The 23,211-nt window shown below is 47.5% G+C and overlaps 1 protein-coding gene across 8 annotated transcripts in view; it reads left to right on the top strand.

Moving 5' to 3' along the window:
* Window positions 1–23,211, top strand: part of DOP1B (DOP1 leucine zipper like protein B) — a 110,755-nt gene that overhangs the window by 72,888 nt on the left and 14,656 nt on the right. For 6 of the 8 annotated variants that reach the window (XR_004349670.1, XM_032630347.1, XM_032630349.1 and 3 more), the window contains 12 exons: window positions 370–558; window positions 3,468–3,590; window positions 5,742–5,876; window positions 10,061–10,116; window positions 12,508–12,612; window positions 12,710–12,776; window positions 15,303–15,447; window positions 20,665–20,750; window positions 20,985–21,094; window positions 21,218–21,364; window positions 22,375–22,436; window positions 22,939–23,067. Coding sequence is in view for 6 of the 8 variants with exons in the window: in XM_032630347.1 (XP_032486238.1) it covers window positions 370–558; window positions 3,468–3,590; window positions 5,742–5,876; window positions 10,061–10,116; window positions 12,508–12,612; window positions 12,710–12,776; window positions 15,303–15,447; window positions 20,665–20,750; window positions 20,985–21,094; window positions 21,218–21,364; window positions 22,375–22,436; window positions 22,939–23,067 (1,354 nt within the window). In the remaining 2 variants the exon portion in view is untranslated. Of the gene's footprint in view, window positions 1–369; window positions 559–3,467; window positions 3,591–5,741; window positions 5,877–10,060; window positions 10,117–12,507; window positions 12,613–12,709; window positions 12,777–15,302; window positions 15,448–20,664; window positions 20,751–20,984; window positions 21,095–21,217; window positions 22,130–22,374; window positions 22,437–22,938; window positions 23,068–23,211 lie in introns of those variants that run through there. The other 2 variants (XR_004349671.1, XM_032630348.1) reach the window with 2 other exon arrangements.

The raw sequence follows: 23,211 nt of genomic DNA on the forward strand, positions 1-23,211 counted from the left end.
TGTTCTTGCTGGTGCTCTCTGTGGGCGACTTCAGCCCTCCACCAGTATGGGATAGAATGTCATCTTTTTTCCGGGTACTTTTTACTTGGCCTTATGGAGTTTGAAGACGTTTTAGCTGTTGGTTGCTCTACTGTATCTGGGATCAGATTGTAGAACGCAGCTAGTGCTTTGGTTGAGTGATTGGAAGAGTTTGTAATGAGGAGCCTCAGATGCACAGGTCTCCCTCTTTGAAAGAAAATCATGGGTTTAAATGCTCAGGGAGGCGTTTTACTTCCAGGCCACACGTGGGACTTGCTCTGTCCTCGTGGAAAAGGAGATGGTGCCACCGCAGACGCAGCCGAGTCTCACGTGTTCATTTTTCGTTTTTAGACCGCTGCTGTGAGTGACCCTACCAATTTGAAAAATGCCAAGAATGCTATTCTGGAAGAGCTTCCTCGAATTGTTAATACCATGGCCCTTCTCTGGAATGTTCTCAGAAAGGAGGAGACTCAGAAGAGACCCATGGATCTCCTTGGAGCCACGAAGGGATCTTCTTCCGTTTACTTTAAAACCACCAAAGTGAGAGAGCTTCCTCTGTGTGTTTACGATTTCCTCTGTCTTGTGTTGTCCCACCAAAAAATAAAAATGTACAGGGTTATATACATAAATAATCAAACATAATGTGCTCAGAGAAACCCACATTAGAAGTAAGTTGGAAGTAGAAATCTCCAGTTTGTTTATTAGAATAAGTTTCCTATCCATGGAAAGAAAAGCTTTGTGAGTAGTTTTCAGTTTATTTTTTCCCCTTGGCCCTTTTTTTTTTTTAAGCCAAACATAAAGTCTCTGGGGGTTCCAGGTAGGGTACCTAAAGTCCTCAACCTGTTTCTCTTAAGCACCTCTACTAAGACAGCTTAGCTCTTATGTTCTGCTTTCAGTGGTGCCTTGAACAAGTGTTGAGGTGTCCTTGAGTTTTTTATTAAACCAGAAGCTCACAACCCAGAGCATTTCTAGTTCTGTTACCGAACCAAACTTGGGTCCACTCGCCTGCACGCAGTAAAGGCAATCTACGGACACCAGGTCGTGTTAAAGGAAAGTGGGGGGTTTATTTTAAGGCACCAGACAAGAAGTGTGGGCAGCTGATGCTCAAAAAAACCTGAACTCCCCCGATGGGTTTCAGGGAAGAGTTTTTAAGGGTAAGGTGAGGGAGGGGAGTTGCAGGGTGGGTGAACAGCTCATGTACAGTTCTCTGATTGGTTGATGATGAGAAAACAGGGCCGTGTCCCAGGAGTTAACATCATTAATCCTCAGGCTCCAGCGGGTCTGGGGGCTACCTGTTTATGGTCATCATGCAGTTAGCTTCTTCCATTTGGTGGGGGTTTTAGCATCTGTAAAACAACTCAGAAATATGCCTCAGACACTTATCTGTGTACTTCAGGGAGGAACTAAAGATTCTGTGACTGCCATATGGCCGATTTACCGTTTAAATTGTTATCAGTTCTCCTCACCCCACTGCTACGTTTGTCATCATGTGTTCACATCCTTGCAATCATTAATTCCTGAGCCAGGCTCTTGTGACTCAGGGGAGGCCTGGGAGACTAAAGCTTTTCTACAAATAAGAGGCAGGCAGAGGACATGGTGGGGAGGGGTCTGTCCCAGGAAGGCCCCCATAGGATCCTGCTTGGTTACAGTTCACTCTCTCTTGGTAGCGTCCCAGCTCAGCCTCTGATTGCTGTGTCTGGTGGCTCAGAATTATCTGGCTGTGTCTCATTTAGCTGAGCACCCCTGGTGCCAGGTGCAGCCTCGGAGCTTACACTGGCATCTGGCAGCCCGGGCTGAGCAGAACAGATCAGGACACAAGGAGCCAGATCACCTGGATTCAGCTCCCTGCTCAGGTGCTTTGTGGGACCCTGGACAAGTTCCTTAACCTGTCTGTGCTGTAGTTTCCTCAGTTGGAAACACGAAGCCAGGCATCCTCCAAGCACTCTTCGTTTATTGGCGCATTTAGTCCTCACCTGCAAGGTGGGTACTATTATTATTCCCAGATTACAGATGAGGACATTGGGGTGTGGAGAGAGTGAGTGCTTTGCCCTCAATCGTGCATCTGATAAGCAGTGATGCTGGGATGAGGGTGAGTAGGGAATGGAGCCCGCCTCTGACTTCTGTTTTCTGATCTTTCTATAGTGAGTCAGGCAGTTGCACAGGTGGCCTCCAAAATGTTCTGTCAGCTCCAGAGATACCCTCCAAGGGAAATCTGCTGTATTTCAAGCTGCCACAGGAACCTGCTTAATTTAAGCCTAAAAATTAAGCTCTAGAAAGGTTCAGAAAATCCTCAGGCAAGCAGCCTGAGCCTCGGTTTCCTCCTCTGTGAAATGAGTCTGTTATTAGTAGCCTATCTCCTGGGCTGATGAAAGGATTCATTTTGGCGATGGCTAACATTTATTGAGCACTTAGCTTAAGCCCTCCCTGAAGGACCCAAGGCCTTGAGCTGGGGCCCCCGTGGTTTCTCTGGAGCAGAAACCGCGGCGGGAGGGAGAGGATGTCTCCATCCCATGGCCAGTTGTATCTAAGGAGATGCTGAACTAAGGCAGTGGGGACAGAGGAAGCCCAAGGTAAATTCATTCATTCCACAAACATTGGCATGTCTGCTGCTGCGTACCAGGCCCTGCTTATCCACTAGTGGATAAGATAGAGCAAGTAAGTCCTTGTCTGCCTGGCGGATACAGACGCTAACCATCAATTTAAGAATAATGATGAGAAGTGCTACAAAGAATGCGGGGCACTCTTACAGGCTGTGACCCCTGGTCAGGGGGTCGAGGAGGCCTTCCTGAGGCAGAGGGGCTGAGCTGAGACCCAGGAAGAGAGGATTTGCCTGGGTAGGGAGGTGTTAGAGGCTATGAGACCCACAGGATTTATAGAGGAAGGAACATGGAGGTTTCAGGAATGGAGAAAAATTCAGGCGCAGCCAAAGGGAGGGTGCTGAGTGACGTCCGGGGCTGTGCTGTGAGTTTATTTTTAGTTGGTTACATAACAAAGTTAGTTAAATGGTACATATTTCTGGAAATTGAAAAACATCCTTCCTGATGCATATTAGCCCTTCCAGGGCTGGTTGAGACAAGTGAGGCTAGGGGCTTTCAGGCTGGGAACAGTGCTGACTCCACTGCTGGGTACCCCCCCGCCCCCTTCCTCACTGTATCTGCAAAGGCTTGGATGGCTGCCTTCGAGCCCTGCCCTGCTCACAGCTGCTCGGAGGTGGTATTCATCACCTCCCAAGGGTCTCTTCCTGCTCGGCTCCGCTAGCCATCTGTCCGTCCGCCTGGGCTGCCCACCGTGCCTCTCGTCCAGTTCCTCCTCCCGCGGCCTGGTGCCCGTGATGCTGAGACAAAGGCCCGCCCTGGCTCCCAGGGTTTACAGGTGCTGGTGGTGAAGTGCACAGTCCACCGTAGCCCTGATTCTACTCTGCTCTAACTCTTCGTTTTTCTATTTTTTAGACCATACGACAAAAAATTTTAGATTTCTTAAACCCCTTGACAGCCCATCTTGGAGTTCAGCTGACAGCAGCTGTTGCAGCGGTGTGGGGCAGGAAGAAAGTGAAACGCCACAGTAAGACAAAGGTAAAGCCAGAAATGAAAGCAGTAACTAACTTACTCTGACAAAATACCAGAGGGTCATGTGTGATCAAAGGTGACGCCAGGGCTTCCCTGGTGGCGCAGTGGTTGAGAGTCCGCCTGCCGATGCAAGGAACACGGGTTCGTGTCCCGGTCTGGGAAGATCCCACATGCCGCGGAGCGGCTGGGCCCGTCAGCCATGGCCGCTGGGCCTGTGCATCTGGAGCCTGTGCTCCGCAACAGGAGAGGCCACGTATCGCAAAAAAAAAAAAAAAAAAAGGTGACGCCAGAGGCCAACATGGGAGACTGGGGCAGTGGTTCCACTGTTTTATTTATTTTTTATTCTTTTATTTTTTATAATCTTTTCTTTTCTTTCTTTATTTTTGGCTGCTTTGGGTCTTCGTTGCTGCACGTGGGCTTTCTCTAGTTGCAGTGAGCAGGGGCTACTCTTTGTTGCCCTGTGTGGGCTTCTCATTGCTGTGGCTTCTCATGTTGCGGAGCACAGGCTCTAGGCGCGTGGGCTTCAGTAGTTGTGGCACGTGGGCTCAGTAGTTGTGGCTCACGGGCTCTAGAGCTCAGGCTCAGTAGTTGTGGCTCACGGGCTCAGTTGCTCTGCGGCATGTGGGATCTTCCCAGACCAGGGCTCGAACCTGTGTCCCCCTCATTGGCAGGCAGATTCTTAACCACTGTGCCACCAGGGAAGCCCAGTTCCACCGTTTTAAATGCATGATGTACTCTAGCTGTGCCAGTTACAACTAGACGGGGTGTCGGGTGGGTAGGGAGTAGAGGCCACCCGCAACCTCTCTTTTCTCATCTTTCTGTAATGAGTAGATTGTACTTCTATTTAGCCTTTTTAATCTACTGTCTAATAGTCTGCTTACAAGAATGTACTTTGTGTGTGTGTGTGTGTGTGTGTGTGTGTGTGTGTGTGGTACGCGGGCCTCTCACTGTTGTGGCCTCTCCCGTTGAGGAGCACAGGCTCCGGACGCGCAGGCTTAGCGGCCATGGCTCACGGGCCCAGTCGCTCCGCGGCATGCGGGATCCTCCCGGACCGGGGCACGAACCCGTGTCCCGTGCATCGGCAGGCAGACTCTCAACCACTGCACCACCAGGGAAGCCCGTGTTAGCTTTTTTTTTTTTTTTTTTTAAACTAATCTTTTTAAAGACTTTATCTTTTTAAGGCAGTTTTAGGTTCATAAGAAAATGAGAGGAAGGTACAGGGAGTTTCCATATTCCCCTGTCCCCGCACGTGCATGCCCTGCTTCCCCCAGCAGCCCCCATCAGGGGGTTACACTTGTCACAGTTGCTGAACCTACACTGACACGTCCATCATGTACATTCGGCTTTTTTAATTTATTAAAGTAATGCTTGTTCGTGATGGTCAAGAAAATTTAAATCATAGTATTCCTGCGCCCAGATTTCAGTGTGCATTTTGTCCATTCCTTCTCCACTGACTGGTCCATCACGAGGTCCTCCAGGAGCTTGGTTCACGTGCTTCTGCAAAACCAGCACGTACTTCTTCCCTGGTCCCCTCTGTCGACCATGCAGGTTCCTACCTGGTACCTCCCTCAGAGGGTCTGCCCCACCTGGACACTATCTCAGGGCCCAGCGTAGGCCCCTGTTCCCTGAGGAGGTGTGAGAGGCTGGTGGCCCAGGCCACCCACCTTAGCACTTGCTGGTGCTTCCAGGCGAGAAACCTGATACTTGCAAGTGCATGTCACCACCCTACACGACATGCCTCCCTCACCGGGACTTGCCTGCCACAGGCAGCTCGCGTGAACCTGATTTACCTGTTTTTCTTGCTGTCCTCATACTTTGGGGGCTGTCTCGATATCAGCCTGTTTCCTCCCAGTTAAACGTATCTGTTTCTACAGTGCTTCCTCAGCTTGAACATACCAGAGAGACTGCCCATCATCAGCTCCACGTTTTATTCCTTATTTGTATCAGATACTGATTAGGTTACAGTGATTAAATGCTAACCTCACTCTTCACTCCCACCAGTAGAGTCCATTACCCAGTTTTCATTTAAATATTTCTTTAAAAGATTAAAACAAATCTCTTTTTCCAGGAGCAAGTATTATAGAGTACTTTCTGTGCATCATTCTTACTCTTGTTTTCTCTCTGTGAGCCTTAAAGGAATGATTTTTTTCTCGGCAGATCGTCCCGGTGGCCAGTGCGTCCCAGCTGACCCTCGTGGACCTGATCTGTGCGCTGAGCACCCTGCAGACCGACACGGTGCTGCACCTGGTGAAGGAAGTGGTGAAGAGGCCGCCGCAGGTCCTAGGGGACGAGGTCAGGAGCCTGGGGACCCTCAGAGGAACGCAGCACTCTCTCTAACTCCACGTCTTATAAACTGTGTTTGGGAGGGAAACAGAGGTTACAGCAGCAACTCGGAATTCGGGGGCTGTAAAACGAAGGTGTTCTTACCGGGCTCTGCGGAGATCCATGAAATGTGCTTCATGGGCTCCTGTTTTGGGGTGCAAGCCACTTGAGGTGAAGGACGGACTTCCACCCTTACATCCCACTGCAGGGTGCTCTGCCCGGTAGTGGTTCAAATCGAATAACTCTGTTAGAAAGAAGAAATATCACTTGCCTCAAGGAACTTGCAGCTGAAAGGGCGTCAGAGTTAAACAAAGCCAGACACTAGTTAAAGGTGGAAAAGACTGATTTTATTTAGTAACTCCTGCAGCAGGGAAAGGAGTTGTGCTCTGTTCCAGTTTGTGCAGAGGTGAGTGGGTAGTTTAAGCAGAGAATGAAGAGCGGGGAGGGTGAATAAGCAGGGGCTTCAGCAAAGTCAGGGGAGAGGAAAGTTACAAACAAGCAAGAAGGGGGTTGGTGGATGTAATTAGGCCATCGGGGTTTGCTGACTGTAAAGTACAAGGTAGGTTCCTGTGCTCCCTTGGAGACTGGGAAACAGGGGCCCTATCTTTCTTGATGATGGTATTTCAGAGGGATGGCTGCCAGGTCCTTGAGAAAGACATCCCTGGGTTGTAGGAGATACATATACATCTCACAAGAGACAGAGGATTTATAACTGTAAGCTTTTCTTAATAAATGCTCAAAGAAAGGGAGGTCAGGAACCTATCAGGAGTTGGCTAAACACACAGCAGATTCCTTCGGAAGCCTTGAGCTTTCTTTCTTAGGCAGGCATTTTAAGGGGGTTGAGGTCATCCCCCTAGGGGCGTGGCCTTGAGCTGCTGAGAACCTGTTGGGACATCCCTGTTGGCACAGTGGTTAAGAATCCGCCTGCCAATGCAGGGGACACGGGTTCGAGCCCTGATCCAGGAATATCTCACATGCCGTGGAGCAACTAAGCCCGCGCACCACAACTACTGAGCCTGCGCTCTAGAGCCTGCGAGCCACAACTACTGAGCCCGTGTGCCACAACTACTGAAGCCCATGCTCTGCAACAAGAGAAGCCACCGCAATGAGAAGCCCGCGCATCGCAACGAAGAGTAGCCCCTGCTCGCTGCAACTAGAGAGAGCCCGCATGCAATGAAGACCCCATGCAGCCAAAAATAAATAATAAATAAATAAATTTAAAAAAGAAAAAGGCTAGGAAATTGTAAATACAGACTCTACAGTCTGACATAAGCATCTCAGGATTTGGGCTCTCCTCAGAAACATAATTCTCAGTTTTTTCTTGCATTTTCAGTAAAATGTTTTCAGGAGGGCAGGAGAGAGCGGGGAGAGGGAGGGAGAGAAAGAGAAAGGGACTGTTGAGTAATGGGAGATATATTAGAAGCTCTGGAATCTAATGATTAACCCTGTCATTGATTACCTCATTCATTGATTGTTAAAAAAATTGGAGTGAGAATATTGAGGAATTCCCCAAAATTGCTTGTGACCAAGGGCCAGATTCTTGTACCATTTCTTTTACTGTTGGAAAGCAAAAATATTATAGGAGGAAGAAAAACTATATGATTTAAAATTCAAAAAAAAGGAGAAGAAAAAGAAGAGGGTTCAGAGGAGCCTGACTAGGTCAAGGAGAGCATCTTTGTCAACGGGCGAGTTAAAAGTCTGCATAATTTTTACAAAGGTACAAAATACACGTCAGAGGACTTGACTCATCCTGGACGTGCTGAGAAAGAAGAGATTTCATCTGGCTGCAGGGAAGGCAGTGGCCTTTGAAGGGCGACGTGATTGAACCACAAAGCTCTTACAGGTTTTCTGCCCAGTTTCGAGGGGGGAACCTTTTCATTTATGCACAGTGATTTGGCAACAGACCAGACCGTGTGGTTTAACAGTTTCCTGCCTGAGAGATTTTTGGTTTTACCAAAGCAGACCTCTTCGCTGAAAGTGTTGGAGCTGTTTTGTTCTTAATTAATTTGATAGAAAGCAGGGATTTGTTCCAACTTTGAAATAATTGCCTTCTCTTAGGTAATTTAAAATTACACAGTTAGGAACAATTTAAGAATAATTCCCTAAGTGAAAATTAAGGGAGTGGACCAAGTGATTTTGCTAAAAAATAGTTTTAATCCAACAGTTATTTGTACGCCAGGGTTCATAACAGCATGAATCGCAATAGCCAAAAGGTAGAAACAACCCAAGTGTCCATGGATGAATGGATAAACAAAATGAGGTCTGTACATGCAATGGACTGTCTATCATTCAGCCTTAAAAAGGAATGGAATTCTGACACATGCTGTACCGTGGATGAACCTTGACAGCATTATGCGAAGGGGAATAATAGTATTATTGTATACTGTCTATACTGGACAGTATACTGTCCAGAAGGACAGTATTATATGATTCCACTTATCTGAGGGACCCAGAGTAGTCAACTGCATAGAGACAGAAAGAAGAATGATGGTCACTAGGGACTGCGGGGGAGGAGGGAATGGGTGTTAATGGGGACAGAGTTTCAGTTTGGGAAGATGAAAAAGTTCTGCACATGAATGGTGGTCATTGTTGCCCAACAATGTGGATATACTGGATGCCCTGTACACTTAAAAATGTTTAAGATGGTAGATTTTGTCAAGTATATTCTACCCAAATAAAAAATTTTTACAGCAAATAAAAGAAATCTTCTTTTTAGATATTAAGGTCATAACACTACGGGTGGTGAACAAAAGCTAAACCTTGGAATCAGAGATGTGTTCAGCCATCCTCACCCCAGAGTGAGAAAGCTGACCAAGAATACCTTTAGCAGTTTTGGCTATGCCTGCCTTGGAGGAGAACTCCCCACTTGAAGCTCTTCCTCTGAAAGGCATGTGGTACAGGGGCACCGTCTGCAGAAGTGTCCACGCTGGGAAGGCCACTCGGGGCTTCTAACCAGTCAGTTACACTCGGGGCTCTGGTCCTCTTCCTTCATGCCACGTGTTTATTGAAAATCAAGTCTGCATCGTAGTGGGGAGTCCTAAATAGTTGACACTGTCCCTGCCTACGGTCAGCCTGTATTCTCGGTGGGGAAAGAAGATAAGGCAGCCTACAGATGTACACTGTGAGGCCAGATTATGGAACTGGCCACGCGCTTAAACAGTCAGATGTAAGATGGACACGGGCAACTTCATGGCATCTGTCGGACGTCTGCCCCCAGTCTCCCAAATGCCTGGTAGTCTTGTTGCCTTTTACTCTTGAATGTAAATGTTAAAGCAATGGACCCTGAAGAGAGGGAGCAGGGTGGCGGAGGCGGGCAGCGGCAGCGTCAGGTCCTGGGTGGATTGGCGTTTATATCTCTGAGCAAGTCTAGCTGGCAGGAGATTGATCTTCCACGCTGCGGGTCCGTCCCCACGGATGGGGTTACAGCTGCAGCCATGGGGGAGCTGGCCCTGCAACAGCTTTACACACAGAGCAGGCTCTTTCAGGTTTTGTTCCTTCATGTTACTGGAATTTCTGCAGACACCTGCAACTCCTGGGCTTAAAAAATAAAAAAACCTAGATGTCGTCTGGCTGAGTGGTTTTTGGCGTTTTGAATAGCAAAATTACATTTTGTGGTTAGTTTCGTTAATTGGCTCGACTTCTATAACTTCGACAAATAGCCTTTTACAAGCAAGAAGGGAAAAAATGTGTGTCTTGAAGCCTATTTCTAAGTAGTTCCAGCCGTTTGGGATTTAGGGAAGTTGTCTGGGCTGTTTGAGGGAATTCCTGGAGCTAAGAATTCAAATTTGGCATTGTCTCTCAACTGCAGTTCCCGAGGGCCAACTTTGGCCACCAACTTTGTGTTTGGGGGGAGGTTCAGTTATAATGCCATATCTTCCCTAAATACTTGTTAAAAGCCTGGAATGGGAAGTAGGTAAACATAAAGGGAATGACTCTGGGAGTCTGATGAGAGGGGCACTAATGATTTGGGACCTCATAGGATACATTTGTTTTTGTTTCACTTGGGGGATACTTTCTATTATTATATTTGAAAGACTCTAGCTGCAAACATTTGCTTTGTTAGGATATAGAATCTGTTTCATTTCTGTATTTGAATTCTTTTTTAGCCTTATTTCCTACCAACTTGGAGTAATTAGCTTTGCTTTAATTTTCAGAAATCGCCCCTCGTGGATGTCCCTGTGTTGCAGTTTTGCTATGCTTTCATCCAAAGGTAATGCAGCCCCTCAAAGACGTTTCTCAATTATAGATGCTATTGCAATGATTATAAATAATTCCTCTGATTGTATTTCCATTTTTTCTTTTAACTGAAGTATCATTGATTTACAATGTTGTTAGTTTCAGGTGTACAGCAAAATGGTTCCTATATACATATAGGAATATATACATATTCTTTTTCAGATACTTTTCCACTATAGGTTATTATAAGATATTGAATATAGTTCCCAGTGCTATTGTTTATTTTTTTAAGATTTATTTATTTTTAAATTAATTAATTAATTTTCCTGCGTTTGGGTCTTCGTTGCTGCACGCAGGCTTTCTCTAGTTGAGGCGAGTGGGGGCTACTCTTCATTGCGGTGCACGGGCTTCAGTAGTTGTGGCTCGCGGGCTCAGTAGTTGTGGCACGCAGGCTCTAGAGTGCAGGCTCAGTAGTTGTGGCACACGGGCTTAGTTGCTCCGCGGCATGTGGGATCATCCCAGACCAGGGCTCGAACCCGTGTCCTGTGCATTGGCAGGAGGATTCTTAACACTGTGCCACCAGGGAAGTTCCTTATTATTTATTTATTTATTTTATTTATTTTTGGCTGTGTCAGGTCTTAGTTGCGGCACGTGGCATCTTTCGTTGTGGCGTGCGGGCTTTCTCTAGTTGTGGCGTGCGGGCTTTCTCTAGTTGTGGTGTGCGGGTTTTCTCTCTCTAGTTGTGGTTCGCAGGCTCCAGGGCGCGTGGGTTCTGTAGTTGTGGTGCGAGGGTTCCAGAGTGCATGGGTTCCGTAGTTTGCGGCACACAGGCTCTCTAGTTGAGACGTGCAAGCTCAGCAGTTGCGGCGCTCGGGCTTAGTTGCCCTGCGGCATGTGCGATCTTAGTTCCCTAACCAGGGATCGAACCCACGTTCCCTGCATTGTAAGGCGGATTCTTTACCACTGGACCACCAGGGAAGTCCCTGTTTATCTATTTAATATATAGTAGTGTGTACATTTTAATCCCAAACTCCTCGTTTATCCCTCCCTGCCACCCCCTGCATTGTGTTTCTTGATTACTGGAGAGGCTTAGTTCAGAAAGTATCTGAATGGTGTCCTTATTTCCTCTCGAGGCATGGGAATACCCTGATGATTTTCCTTTTTCTTTCTGCAGAGATCAAATCTGACATTTTAAAGTCTGAGTGCCATAGCTTAAATACTTACGTCAGCAAAGCTTTACGTGAGGCCTGGTAAACTTTAGAAGAACCAGTTTGCATTAAATTGATACCAAAAAAGGAGGGGGGATTTTAAGGACCTCTTTTAGAAAAAGGAGAAGGGATTATTTTTGGTGCTGTCCTCAATGCTTTGCCATGTTTTCTGCTGGATGGCTTCTGCGTGGGTTTACTATGCTGAATATCCGCATGCAGGGGTCTCAGCTATAGGAGTCCCCCAGGTGTTTCTCCATGGGTAGAAAGGACGCTTTGCTGGGCCTCGTGCAGATCTTATGGCAGGTCCCGGGTGCGGCTCCCGGACCCCTCCATCGTGTGGGGTGTTCTCGGCCGCAGTAAGGAGGGTGAAGGGAGTGTAGCCCCCTCTCAGGGAAGCCTCAGTATTCTCACGTATCTCAGGGGGTTCACAATAAGTACATCTGGCCACCAGCTGCAAGCTCCCTGGTTAACAAGTTCATGTTCCATGGTTATTCCTGAGGTTGCAAGACCAGCTGTTCATCCTTCACCACAAGCATCCCTGTACTTCTTTCCTGCAGGAGGTAAAGATAAGCTGGTCCCTTCTCGTGGTAACTAATGTGAATTATATCACTAGCAAGCGCCTGTTGCAGGTGCCTAAGTGATAGCTGAGCCTTCCCAGCAGCTGCAGGAGCTGCGGCCTCCTTTTACAGAGGAGGCCCTGCCCAGGTCAGTCAGGAGGCAGTAAGTCAGGGACGAGGACTTGAACCTGGGGCCCTCTGGCTGCGGCCAAGCTCTGCCGTTTGTGCTGTGCGGCCTCGCTCCGTAGCCATAATCCGAGTCCTTGTTTTCCTGAGGCCTGACCTTGCCCTCTGTGACCTTCTGATGGTTGACTCTGTGTTTCCAGCGACGTCAGAGAGGCTGAATGGTAGAGCCAGACAGGCCCAGAGATCAGACAGTCCTCTAGTTCCAGGCTTTCACGTTATAGACGAGGAAACCAGGGGCATCTGACCTGTCAGCAGGGTTGCAGGTCTCCAAACTCCAAGTTCTTGGCAGAATACCAAAATTTAGCTTGTGTGTATTGTAATTTAAAAAAGAGCAAACAGGTCAGGCGGGTATGCCATCTTCCTGTGCTTTCCAACCACCCGGATCTAAAATGTGCTTATAAGTAACATTTTGTTTTGACCTGTTCAGGGTTGGATATTTTTTCTTTCTTTCTTTCTTTCTTTTTTTTTAAATAGGCTCCCAGCAACAGCCTTGCAAGCGAACTTCCCTTCGCTGTTGGGTGTGTTAAAGGAGTCCGTGCAGTTGAATCTCGCTCCCCCTGGTTATTTTCTGCTTCTCAGGTACCGTGTCCCTGCACTCACGTCACCGTACTTTTCTTCGGGAACATGTTTTTATTTCTGCCGCGTTCTCGGTCTGAAGCTGATTGTCTCTCAACAGCATGCTGAACGACTTTGTCACAAGAACTCCCAACCTGGAGAGCAAGAAGGATCAAAAAGATCTGCAGGTCTGTAAGTGCAAGTCTGGCAGGCTGTTACTGTCCCAAGAGTATCGCCTGCCTTTAGAGGGTCTCACTGGAGATAGTAAACATTGGGCAGAACCAGATCTTAGATTTGCATTTGTTCCCACATCTGATTCCCTCCGTTACTGTCTTTAGAGGACTCTGTACAATCTCCTGATGAAGGTTCTCGTATTAGACTTGACCAGTCGGCCGTGCAGTTTACAAGGCACCCTCTCGCTTCCCACTGTACACAGATGTATGCGGACTTACTCTGGAGCATGATTGGAACAATATGTCTATCTTTATGCATAGATTCCTTTCCTTAGAACCTTCCCCCGTCTTTTTAAAGCAATATAGACCCACAGGAAATTTCAGAAACACTGAAAAACAAAAGTAAAACCCACCCATAGGAGAAGGAAAATCTTCTCCTTTGAGTAGAATGCCAACTATCAGTAATACATAGATGGGGCTTCCCTGGTGGCACAGTGGTTTAGAGTCCGCCTGCCGATGCAGGGGACACGGGTTCGTGCCCCAGTCCGGGAAGATCCCACGTGCCACGGTCCGGGAAGATCCCACATGCCGCGGAGTGGCTGGGCCCGTGAGCCATGGCCGCTGAGCCTGCGCGTCCGGAGCCTGTGCTCTGCAACGGGAGAGGCCACAACAGTGAGAGGCCCGCGTATTGAAAAATAAATAAATAAATAAATAAATAAATAAAATAATAATACATAGAAGTAATGAAGGAGTTAGAAAAGTCACTATTTTGCAACCATTATAATCCTTGAGTGAGGAGCTTTTTGAGTCAAAGCCTTTAAACTGGGTTGTGTAGTTTATGGCTTTGGTGATATTACTGCTAATCGTTGTGATCCCTGGTGTTTGTGAAATATCTGTCCAGTTCCTGATTCTGAGGCACTAGAGTTCTGCGTAAAGCACAGTGACTCCTTTGGCTCAACCGGTAGAGAAGAAAGCATCACTCAAGGGCAAGTACTGCAGCCCAGCCCTTGGGTAACACCTCCTGCACTCACCTGGAAACCCTCCCCCTTCCATGGGCTGTTGCCTGCCGTGGCCCCTCCGTTTCCAGTCCATCGGCCGGACTGTGGCCACAGGCGCTACCGCAGCTGGTGCGGCTCGCTCTGCTTCTGTTCGTCAGGGGACCGCTGGGCCTCTGCTTCCACCCCAGGATGTCCCAGCCTCCCTGACACTGACTCCTTCCTGCTGTTTCCAGGCACCCCAACTTCTTTCCCATCCATTCACTGCACTTGAAATGGGAGCTCTTCTAAGTCCTCAACCCCTTTTCTTGATCTTCTTTTAAGAATTGATTTTATTGAAGTAGAGTTGATTTACAGTGTTAATTTCTGCTGTACAGCAGAGTGACTCAGTTATTGCATATATATATATCCTTTTTCATATTCTTTTCCGTTATGGTTTATCACAGGATGTTGAATATAGCTCCCTGTGCTATACAGCAGGTCCTTGTTGTTTATCCATCCTGTATATATAATACTTGGCATCTGCTAATCCCAAACTCCCACTCCATCCCTCCCCCACCCCACCCACCTTGGCAACCAGAAGTCTGTTCTCTACGTCTGTGAGTCTGTTTCTGTTTCGTAGATAAGTTCACTTGTGTCATATTTTAGATTCCACATAGAAGTGATGGCAAATGGTATTTGTCTTTCTCTGACTTACTTCACTCAGTGTGATCATCACCAGGTCCATCCATCTATTCTGGTCCTTCCTCGCCACCATCATCCACCCCACACCTCTGCCCAGGTGCACCGCGGACAGTTCCCGCGGGTGCACACCCCCCCCCCTTGCCACCGGCAGGCAGACGTTCTCTTGCTTCATGCCCGAACACAGCTGCCGGGCTCGTAGTGGAAGTCAGGACTGTTCAGTTCTCAGACGTCAGGGACGTACAGCCCCTCTTACTTGGCAACGCTCGATGGTACCCGCTCAGTGTTTCTACCTCTGTCCCAGCTACTTGACCAAATTCGTTCCTCATGAAACTCCTGATTCGGATGACTCCTCACTTCACCCTCGAGTCAATTTAATTTGTGCAGTTTTGTTTCTTGTATAATTCAAAGATGCATTTCTAGCAAGAATCCATGGTCCTAAAGAAACCGGAAATCTAATCTGCCAAACGCGTTGTGCCGCTGTGACTTCCTATGTCTCTGTTTTACCCAAGTTGGCCAGAGAGTAGCCTGAGCCACGAGTGGCTGTTGAGCCCTTGAAATGTGGCTTGTCTGAACTGAATGTGCTGTAACTGTAAACACACAGCAGATTTCAAAGACTTAACAAAGAATGCGTAACCTCACTAACAATTTTATATTGATTATATGTTGATACTCTGTTGGCTATATTGTGTTAAACATTATGAACTTGTTTCTTCTTTTAATGTAGCTCCTAGAAAACTTGGTATTACCTGCATGGTTCACAGCTGCAGCTTGCATTATATTTATATCGGATGGTGCTATTTTAGGCACTTAAGATTCTTTTCCTTAACTAACTTCCTTTCTTCTTTCTCCTGACTACTCTCAGGAAGTCACTCAAAAAATTCTAGAAGCTGTCGGGAACATTGCTGGCTCTTCCTTGGAACAAACCAGCTGGCTGAGCAGAAACCTGGAAGTGAAGGCTCGGCCTCAGATCTCTCTAGAAGAATCTGATGATGAGGAAGATTTACACGGTAGGTGTAGAAGGGTCAAAAAGTAATGCGCAGGGCTTCCCTGGTGGCGCAGTGGTTGAGAGTCCGCCTGCCGATGCAGGGGACATGGGTTCGTGCCCCGGTCCGGGAAGATCCCACATGCCGCGGAGTGGCTGGGCCCGTGAGCCATGGCCGCTGAGCCTGCGCGTCCGGAGCCTGTGCTCCACAACGGGAGAGGCAACAGTGAGAGGCCCGCGTACCACAAAAAAAAAAAAAAAAAAAGTAATGCCCAATGCCCCCTAGTGGGTCTAGATTTGCCTTAAAAGTAAACTGGCTTTACTTCTTACAACATACGTTGTATGTATACTGAACAATAGGATTCCATTGGAAGGGTCCCAAGTGGCCCATGATACCGTGTTAAGCCCTCACTGAGCCGAGATGGGGGTCCAAGAGAGTAACTTCCCAAGGTAATTTGCACGGACTCAGTGATAGAAATCTGTGTGGGATAAAGAATAGGAGAATGTATGTTTTTCTTTTTGTGGAGCCGTGGAAAGAAAACTTAGTAAACCAGCTAACTGTCGTCAGGCAGTTGATGTTGTATTTCATTTCTGGCCAACACACCCCTGCCTCTCGATGACCCTTGTGTTTGGTCATTGCCTGGGTGGTGCAGATTTTATCATGGAGGCCACACAGAGTAGACACAGCCCAGCCTTACAGTTAGTTACAGCTTCCTAGGAAAATGGTCTGGGGACTCTCAAAGGAGACTCATCTGTTTACTCGGAGGACCACTGATCAGCCAGATACTCTTGAGCAGTCTGAATTAAATGCAACAGGGTAGATTGTCAATTGCCGGTGCCCTAAAGACCGCCGGACGAATGTATCATCAAGCAAATCTCAGGTTACTAGACCTGCTGCAGTGAGGGAGAAACTTGGCTGGGTCATAGGGGTGTCTCAACTCTAGGGGAAGTTTGGGGAGGATATTTATAAGGTTGTAGGGCCTTGGCTGAGCTGTTTGTGGCAGATCTTTCCAGGTGGGGACTGGGGCAGAGTTAGTAATAAGATACCTTTGCATTGGTGGGCACAGCACTAGGCAAGGGTCCAGAAGTGGATGTTGATGAGATGCTGCTCGTTTTGTTAAGTGAGCCACTTTAGTTGGTTGAGTTTTTCTTTCAGAATTAGGCATATCTTAGAGCAAGTAATTATTTTTGCAAGCTCTCGGTATTATTTAACACAGACAGGAAAGTATGCCCAGTCCCAGTGTCGCTCAACACTGGACAAGAAAATCAGTTTGGTCTCAGTTTGTTTGTTTTTTTTTCTGGTACGTGGGCCTCTCACTGTTGTGGCCTCTCCCGTTGTGGAGCACAGGCTCCAGACACACAGGCTCAGCGGCCATGGCTCACGGGCCCAGTCGCTCCGTGGCATGTGGGATCTTCCCGGACCGGGGCATGAACCTGTGTCCCCTGCATCGGCAGGCGGACTCTCAACCACTGCGCCACCAGGGAAGCCCTGGTCTCAGTTTTATTAACACGAGCAAAAAAATTACATCTAAGTTCTCAGTCGGAACTACATAGCGCAGTGCCCACCACAAGGTCAGTGTTCAAAAGCTGCTAGTTCTGTCATATTTTATGACCTCTGTCATTATTGTTAGCGGTAGTTATATCAGCAGAAGCAAAGCTGAATTTGTGGTGTTTAATATACAAAGGAAGGTGTGTCAAGAAGTCTGGGCTCTTTTCTCTTGAAAGTAAACGAAACCCACTTCAGGCGTGTAGAAACACAGCAGCACAAAACTTTCTGGCTCATGTACAGGAAAAGCCCAGGCATCTACATCTGGTTTTAGTCAGAGTGAGAGCTAGGTGTTCAGATGAAGTTCATCAAGTCTCATGCAAAGATTCCGGTTGGCTGTTCTGGGCCTGTCGCTGACCCAGAGGAGGAGAGGAGAGGCTGGTGCCCCGGATCTCCAAGAAATGGGCTCCCACCCAAGAGATGCTTCTCTTGCCAGGAGGAGGAAGGATGGTGTTAAGACAGACAGGCCATAGTACCCCCTCCATTACTTCTGCCATATTTGTTTGACAGCTAGTTTTGTGGTTTACATAAGAAAATAATTATACTTTACTCTGTAATGAAGATCCTATAACTAGTATGCTATCATTTACTAATGTAAACCAACAATTATGCTTTCTCAGGCTGCAGTTATGATTATAGTTGTGGTTCTAGGGGAAGAGAGCTTGTGCAACTCCTTGGCCCATCTGCCCTCAGTTATTCCCAATGTAGGTACTGATACAGGGAGTAAACTGCTTCTCCACCCCCAGTGCAGCTGAGCTGTGCTGAGTCAGGTGTCATTGGGCCTGGCTTTTGTGCAGTAATTAAATTTAACCTCAAGACAATACTGTAGTAAAATGATTACCTGATTTTTATTTAAAAACGGAAAGCATAGAATTCCAAAGCTGGAGGTGATTTGGGGGCTCTCAATAAGACTTAATTAGCAAATGATAGAGTACCAAAAGGCTCTTTGGATCATACACTATATTTTGTTTCGGTCTTGAACAAACTAAGTATGCATACTGGCCGTCTAAATCCTGGAACAGAATGAGGCTTCACATGATGTGTTTCTCCACTTAGAGTTCTTCTGTGTGCAGTGCACGTGCAGGGTCTTTCCTGTACGTTTGCGTCTGGCGTGTGCCATGCACTGTGTTCTAGATGCAGCGGGGCCTCTGCTCTCGTGGTCGGGGGCCTGCGGGAGGTGATCGTCCAAAGTAAATTAACAAAGGTATCTTTCAACTCTTCTGGAAATCCAAAGTTACTCCAAAATGAAAGTCTTTTTTTTTTTAATGGGAGTGGGGCTGGGGGCCACTTCAGATGTTGCAGAACATGTCCCCAAGGAAGTGTCAGCTGCGCTGAGAAATACAAGGTAAGGGGGCAGCCATGCAAAGATCCGGGAAGGCGCTACCCAGAGGGGATGGCGAGTCCTTGAGGTGGGAGTGGGCCAGGCCCAGGAAACCTGAAGATCAGCTTGGCTGGAGCCTAATGCGTGGTCATGCAAGGTCAGGGCGAGAGCGGGGGTGGAAGGTTGTCCGGCTTGATGCAGAGCACGCTTAAGAGCTTGGCCATCAGCCCGCTTGCTGTGGGAAACCATTAAAGTGTTTGGAGCAGTGACAGCATCTTATTCAGTTTTCAGAAAACATCAGTTTGGCTGCTGGGAGCAACGCGGGCTGCAGCAACCGAGAACAGAAACTGGGAGTTCAGTTAAAAGCATTTCATGGTGCTTTGGGCAAGAGAAGATGTTGGCTTAGAGGCACGCGCTCTAGAGAAAGGTGGACTGGTGGGAGTGCAGCGTCAACAGAACTTGCCGATGGATTGGAAGTGGTAGTTTAAAGGAAAAAAAGGCAAACAAGGATGACTTTGGGGTTTTTGTTGTTTGGTTGTTTGTTTTATTTATTTTTAGCCGCGTCGGGTCTTCATTGCTGAGCACGGGCTTTCTCTAGTTGCGGGCAAGCGGGGGCTACTCTAAGTTGCGGTGTGCGGGCACCTCGTTGCGGTGGCTTCTCCTGTTGTGGAGCACGGGTTCTGGGTGCACGGGCTTCAGTAGTTGTGGCTCGCGGGCTCAGTAGTTGTGGTTCGCGGGCTCTAGAGCGCAGGCTCAGTAGTTGTGGCACACGGGCTTAGTTGCTCCATGGCACGTGGGATCTTCCCGGACCAGGGCTCAAGCCCCGCGTTGGCAGGTGGATTCTTTTTTTTTTTTTTTTTTTTTTTGCGGTACGCAGGCCTCTCACTGTTGTGGCCTCTCCCATTGCAGAGCACAGGAAACACTCTCTGGAGTGTTTCCAGAAACACTGTGCTTCTGGAAAGTGCTTCTGGAAACACTCTCTTCTCATAGTTTCCATGACTCCATGTTCTCTTGGTTTTTCCTCCTACGCTGCTGACCTTTTCTGATTCCTTCCCAGACATCTCAGATGTAACACGTGCAAACCCAAGCTCCATCTCCCTCTCCAAAATGTTCTTGCTTCAGACTTTTCCACCTCAATCAATTGTTTAAACCAAAAACCAAAGTCATGGGACTTCCCTGGTGGCACAATGGTTGAGAGTCCGCCTGCCGATGCAGGGGACGCGGGTTCACGACCCGGTCCAGGAAGATCCCACATGCCGCGGAGCAGCTGGGCCCGTGAGCCATGGCCGCTGAGCCTGTGCGTCTGGAGCCTGTGCTCTGCAACGGGAGAGGCCACAGCAGTGAGAGGCCCGCGTACCGCAAAAAGAAAAAAACAAAACAAAACCGGAGACAAGGCAGAGAACACGGATATAAATGTTCCAGGTTAATAACGCATAGCGGCCAAACTGAGGGCGTTTCTGTTTGTTTACATTAATTTTCTAAATGAAATATGAGATGAGGTTACCAGCTGAGGAGGGACAGGTATCGATGGTTATGGAGGGAGGAGGTGAAAGAACTATGTTGGAGACTAGGAAAGCCAGCACAGCGCTGAGGGGCATGGGGGAGGGTTATCTAGTAGCATCAGGTCATTTTTGAGTTGCACGGTCATGAAGTAAAGTGAGATCTGTTTCAGAGTAGTCTGGTTCTCTCCGGAGCATTTAGCTGCACAGAACTACATAGGCAATCATTGGGTTTAGCCAGCTTTGCATTTTTCTAGGTGAGTGCTTCAGAGGGAGAGAGAAGCGAAAAAGTGAAGGATGTTTGCAAGGTGGACGATAGACCACGGGTGTGGGTGGGGATATAGAAAAGTGAAGACCTGGGGAGATTGATAGGTAGTTAGGGACGTGAACTCAGGGGGTTGGAGGCTTGTGCAAGGTTTCAGGAAATTGTCAGAGCAGCATTCCAGGAGTAAGTGAGCAGGAAAGGTAAGATGTGGTCACGGTAGGGCGCTGGAAATGGAGACTTCGGAAATTCATGAGGTCAAGGGTGTGATGGTGACAGTGGCTGGCTGAGCTGGAACAAAATAAAAGCTTGCCGGAAAAGAAAAGACTAAGGGGCTCAGAGGCCAGGATGTTAGAGGGGATGTTGAAGCTCCAAAAATGGTGATGAGAATAGAAGGGGGGAGGAAGACAGTGAGTTGGTGCTGATTTATTTGATCAAAATACCCAGATTCTTAGTTGCTGAAGTTGAACACGTTAGCAGAGAAGAATACGTAACATGTACGTATGTACAGAGTCAGTGTGAAAGGCGGGAGCTCATGACTCAAGTTCATCTGATGCTTTGGGGGCATAAATGGTGACCTACTGTCCTGATTAAAACACACATGCCTCTTTCAGGAGGTGCTGCTGCTGCCGCTTCAGCGATGGTGTCCGCGTCTGCCCCTTCGGTGTACAGCGTGCAAGCCCTCTCCCTCCTGGCAGAGGTACATATGCATCTGGCTTGTCATCCCCCCACAGAAGTGAGGCTTTGTGAGGGCGTTCATTCTCAGGGGCCAGGGCGCACGGGCTGCACCGTCCCGGGTGAGTTCATAAGCCAGAATTGACCTCAAGCTGCCCCGTGGAGTTTTCTTGTTAGGCTGTGTATACCCCGAGGACTAAATTTTGTATTGCCGCCTGCTTTAGGAGATTTCTGTTTTCTGGCGGTCCTGTCCTTGTAGGTTCTGGCATCCCTCCTGGACATGGTTTATCGAAGTGATGAGAAGGAGAGAGCGGTGCCGTTGATCTCACGTTTGCTTTACTATGTTTTTCCTTACTTACGCAATCACAGGTAACGCCACCTTCTCCATTGTACCCCACCCACGTGTGGAAAGGTAGCTTATGGGAAATGTGTCCAGCGGGGTTCCTTGCACCATCTCTGACCTGGGCCCTTTCCCCTTCCCACCCCTTTCAGTGCCTACAATGCCCCCAGCTTCCGGGCTGGCGCCCAGCTGCTGAGCTCTCTAAGCGGTTATGCCTACACGAAACGAGCCTGGAAAAAAGAAGTCCTGGAATTATTCTTGGACCCGGCCTTCTTCCAGATGGACACTTCTTGTGTGCAGTAAGAAATGCTGTCCTGATAAAAAAAGAAACATGCCCTGAGTCTTCAAGTGGAAAAGTGTTTGGGTTTCTGTAATTAATTCTCATTCCTGAAATGGAAGCAGAGCTAGCATCAACCCAAATCATAGGACACCACTCACAGGTTAACTGTGTATTTCTGGGAACAGAATTAAGTCTTCTAAAAACTACAAAGGTGGCTTTTTTCAATCAGGAGAAGAATTTCAAGTAAGAGAGCACATTTTTCCTGAAGAGCATTGCATGGGGTTCCAGTGGTACTTGGTCTAGTACTACTTTATCTTGTAATCACAAAATGCTTGACCAGCATTAAGATGACGGGGCTCCATGGTGACACTGCGGTGTCCTTATCCCACTTCTCGGCTTACACTCCCCGAGTCCTCACTGAGACCTTGAGGCTGGCCAGGCTCTGCGCGGGCATTGGAGATCCGTGGAATCACAGGCACAGGATGAACTAGCTGTGCCTTTTTCTAGGAGGTCAACAGAACCACTCGTAACTCTGCCCCTGGCTTGACTGAACAGGTCTTCATTAATGGCAGGGGGAGACGGTGGAGACTGATCAGCTTTTTTATGTGGGCTGAGGGTTTGCCCAGCCACCACCAGCGGCCATGGCTGTAATCCTGTTGCACTGTGGGGAACCCGTTGAGAACTAGTGGTATTTGTCTTCACAACCCCCATTCTTTCCATTAACACAAGTGTATGGACATCATCTGTGTGAACACATTTAAGGGCAACCCTTGTGAAAGCCAAGGTACCTTGACAATTTGTGTTTTCTTTTATGGTGAGCTGGGAATTATTCATTATTCCCTATGTTAAGGTTATAAATGAAAAGCTTTTGCTTAACGTTTCCTTATATAAAAACTATTCATCCCTTTCACTAACTTTTCAGAAAGCAGTTTTTAATACATCTTAAAGGGACATGTTCTTTTCTTGATGCTTTTAATCAGACTGTCACCCTTTGCATATTTCATTAATTTTGCTTTTTTTAATATCCAGTTGGAAGTCCATTATTGACCATCTTCTGACTCATGAGAAAACAATGTTTAAAGATTTAATGAGTAAGTTCTTCTGTTATGTGCACATAAGTCACACTTTAAAGGACCGATTCCTTTTGGTCACAGTCAGCTTTTACCACGTATTTCAGAGCCCAGCTCAAACCTTTTTTAGTGCCATTTCAGCCAGAGTGTAATGTGATGTGCAGAATATGTCGGGACTACGTGAATGAGCCTTCCTATTTCCAGTCTTTTGACACGAATGCCTTCGACTACGTTTTTTGCAGTTTTATAGTGGAGAAAATACTTTTGAAAGTAATGATAAGTTGACCACAATTGGTTAGGAGTACTTTCCTGTACCTCATATCCTCTTCAAATACCCCATCCCTCAGTATCATGAAAGAAATAAGAACTTTCATAAATGTAAATACTTGAGTAACAACTGCATGCCCTTAATCAAGATCATGGTCTTTCACCAGGGAAGATAGGAATAGTAGGAATTTCTCATCACTTACCTCTCATTGTAGTGTTCTCACTAAATGGAACTTATTTGCTCTATTTATTCCAGCCATGCAGAGCAGTTCTTTAAAATTGTTCTCAAGTTTTGAGCAGAAAGCCATGCTGCTAAAGCGCCAGGCTTTTGCTGTCTTAAGTGGAGAACTTGATCAGTACCACCTTTACCTTCCTCTGATCCAAGGTAAGAAGGCCTGCCCTCCCCCAGCCCACCCCCCAAAAAAGAGACAGGCCCAGAGTGGCCGACATGGCTGGAAACCAGAGGGGCCCAGGGCAGGTGTTGGCGGAATGGTCAGACGTTAAATGAGTACTCAGCAGAGGTGATTGT

The sequence above is a fragment of the Phocoena sinus genome, chromosome 4 (genome assembly GCF_008692025.1).
Source record: "Phocoena sinus isolate mPhoSin1 chromosome 4, mPhoSin1.pri, whole genome shotgun sequence".
In the NCBI taxonomy this organism is placed as follows: Eukaryota; Metazoa; Chordata; class Mammalia; order Artiodactyla; family Phocoenidae; genus Phocoena; species Phocoena sinus.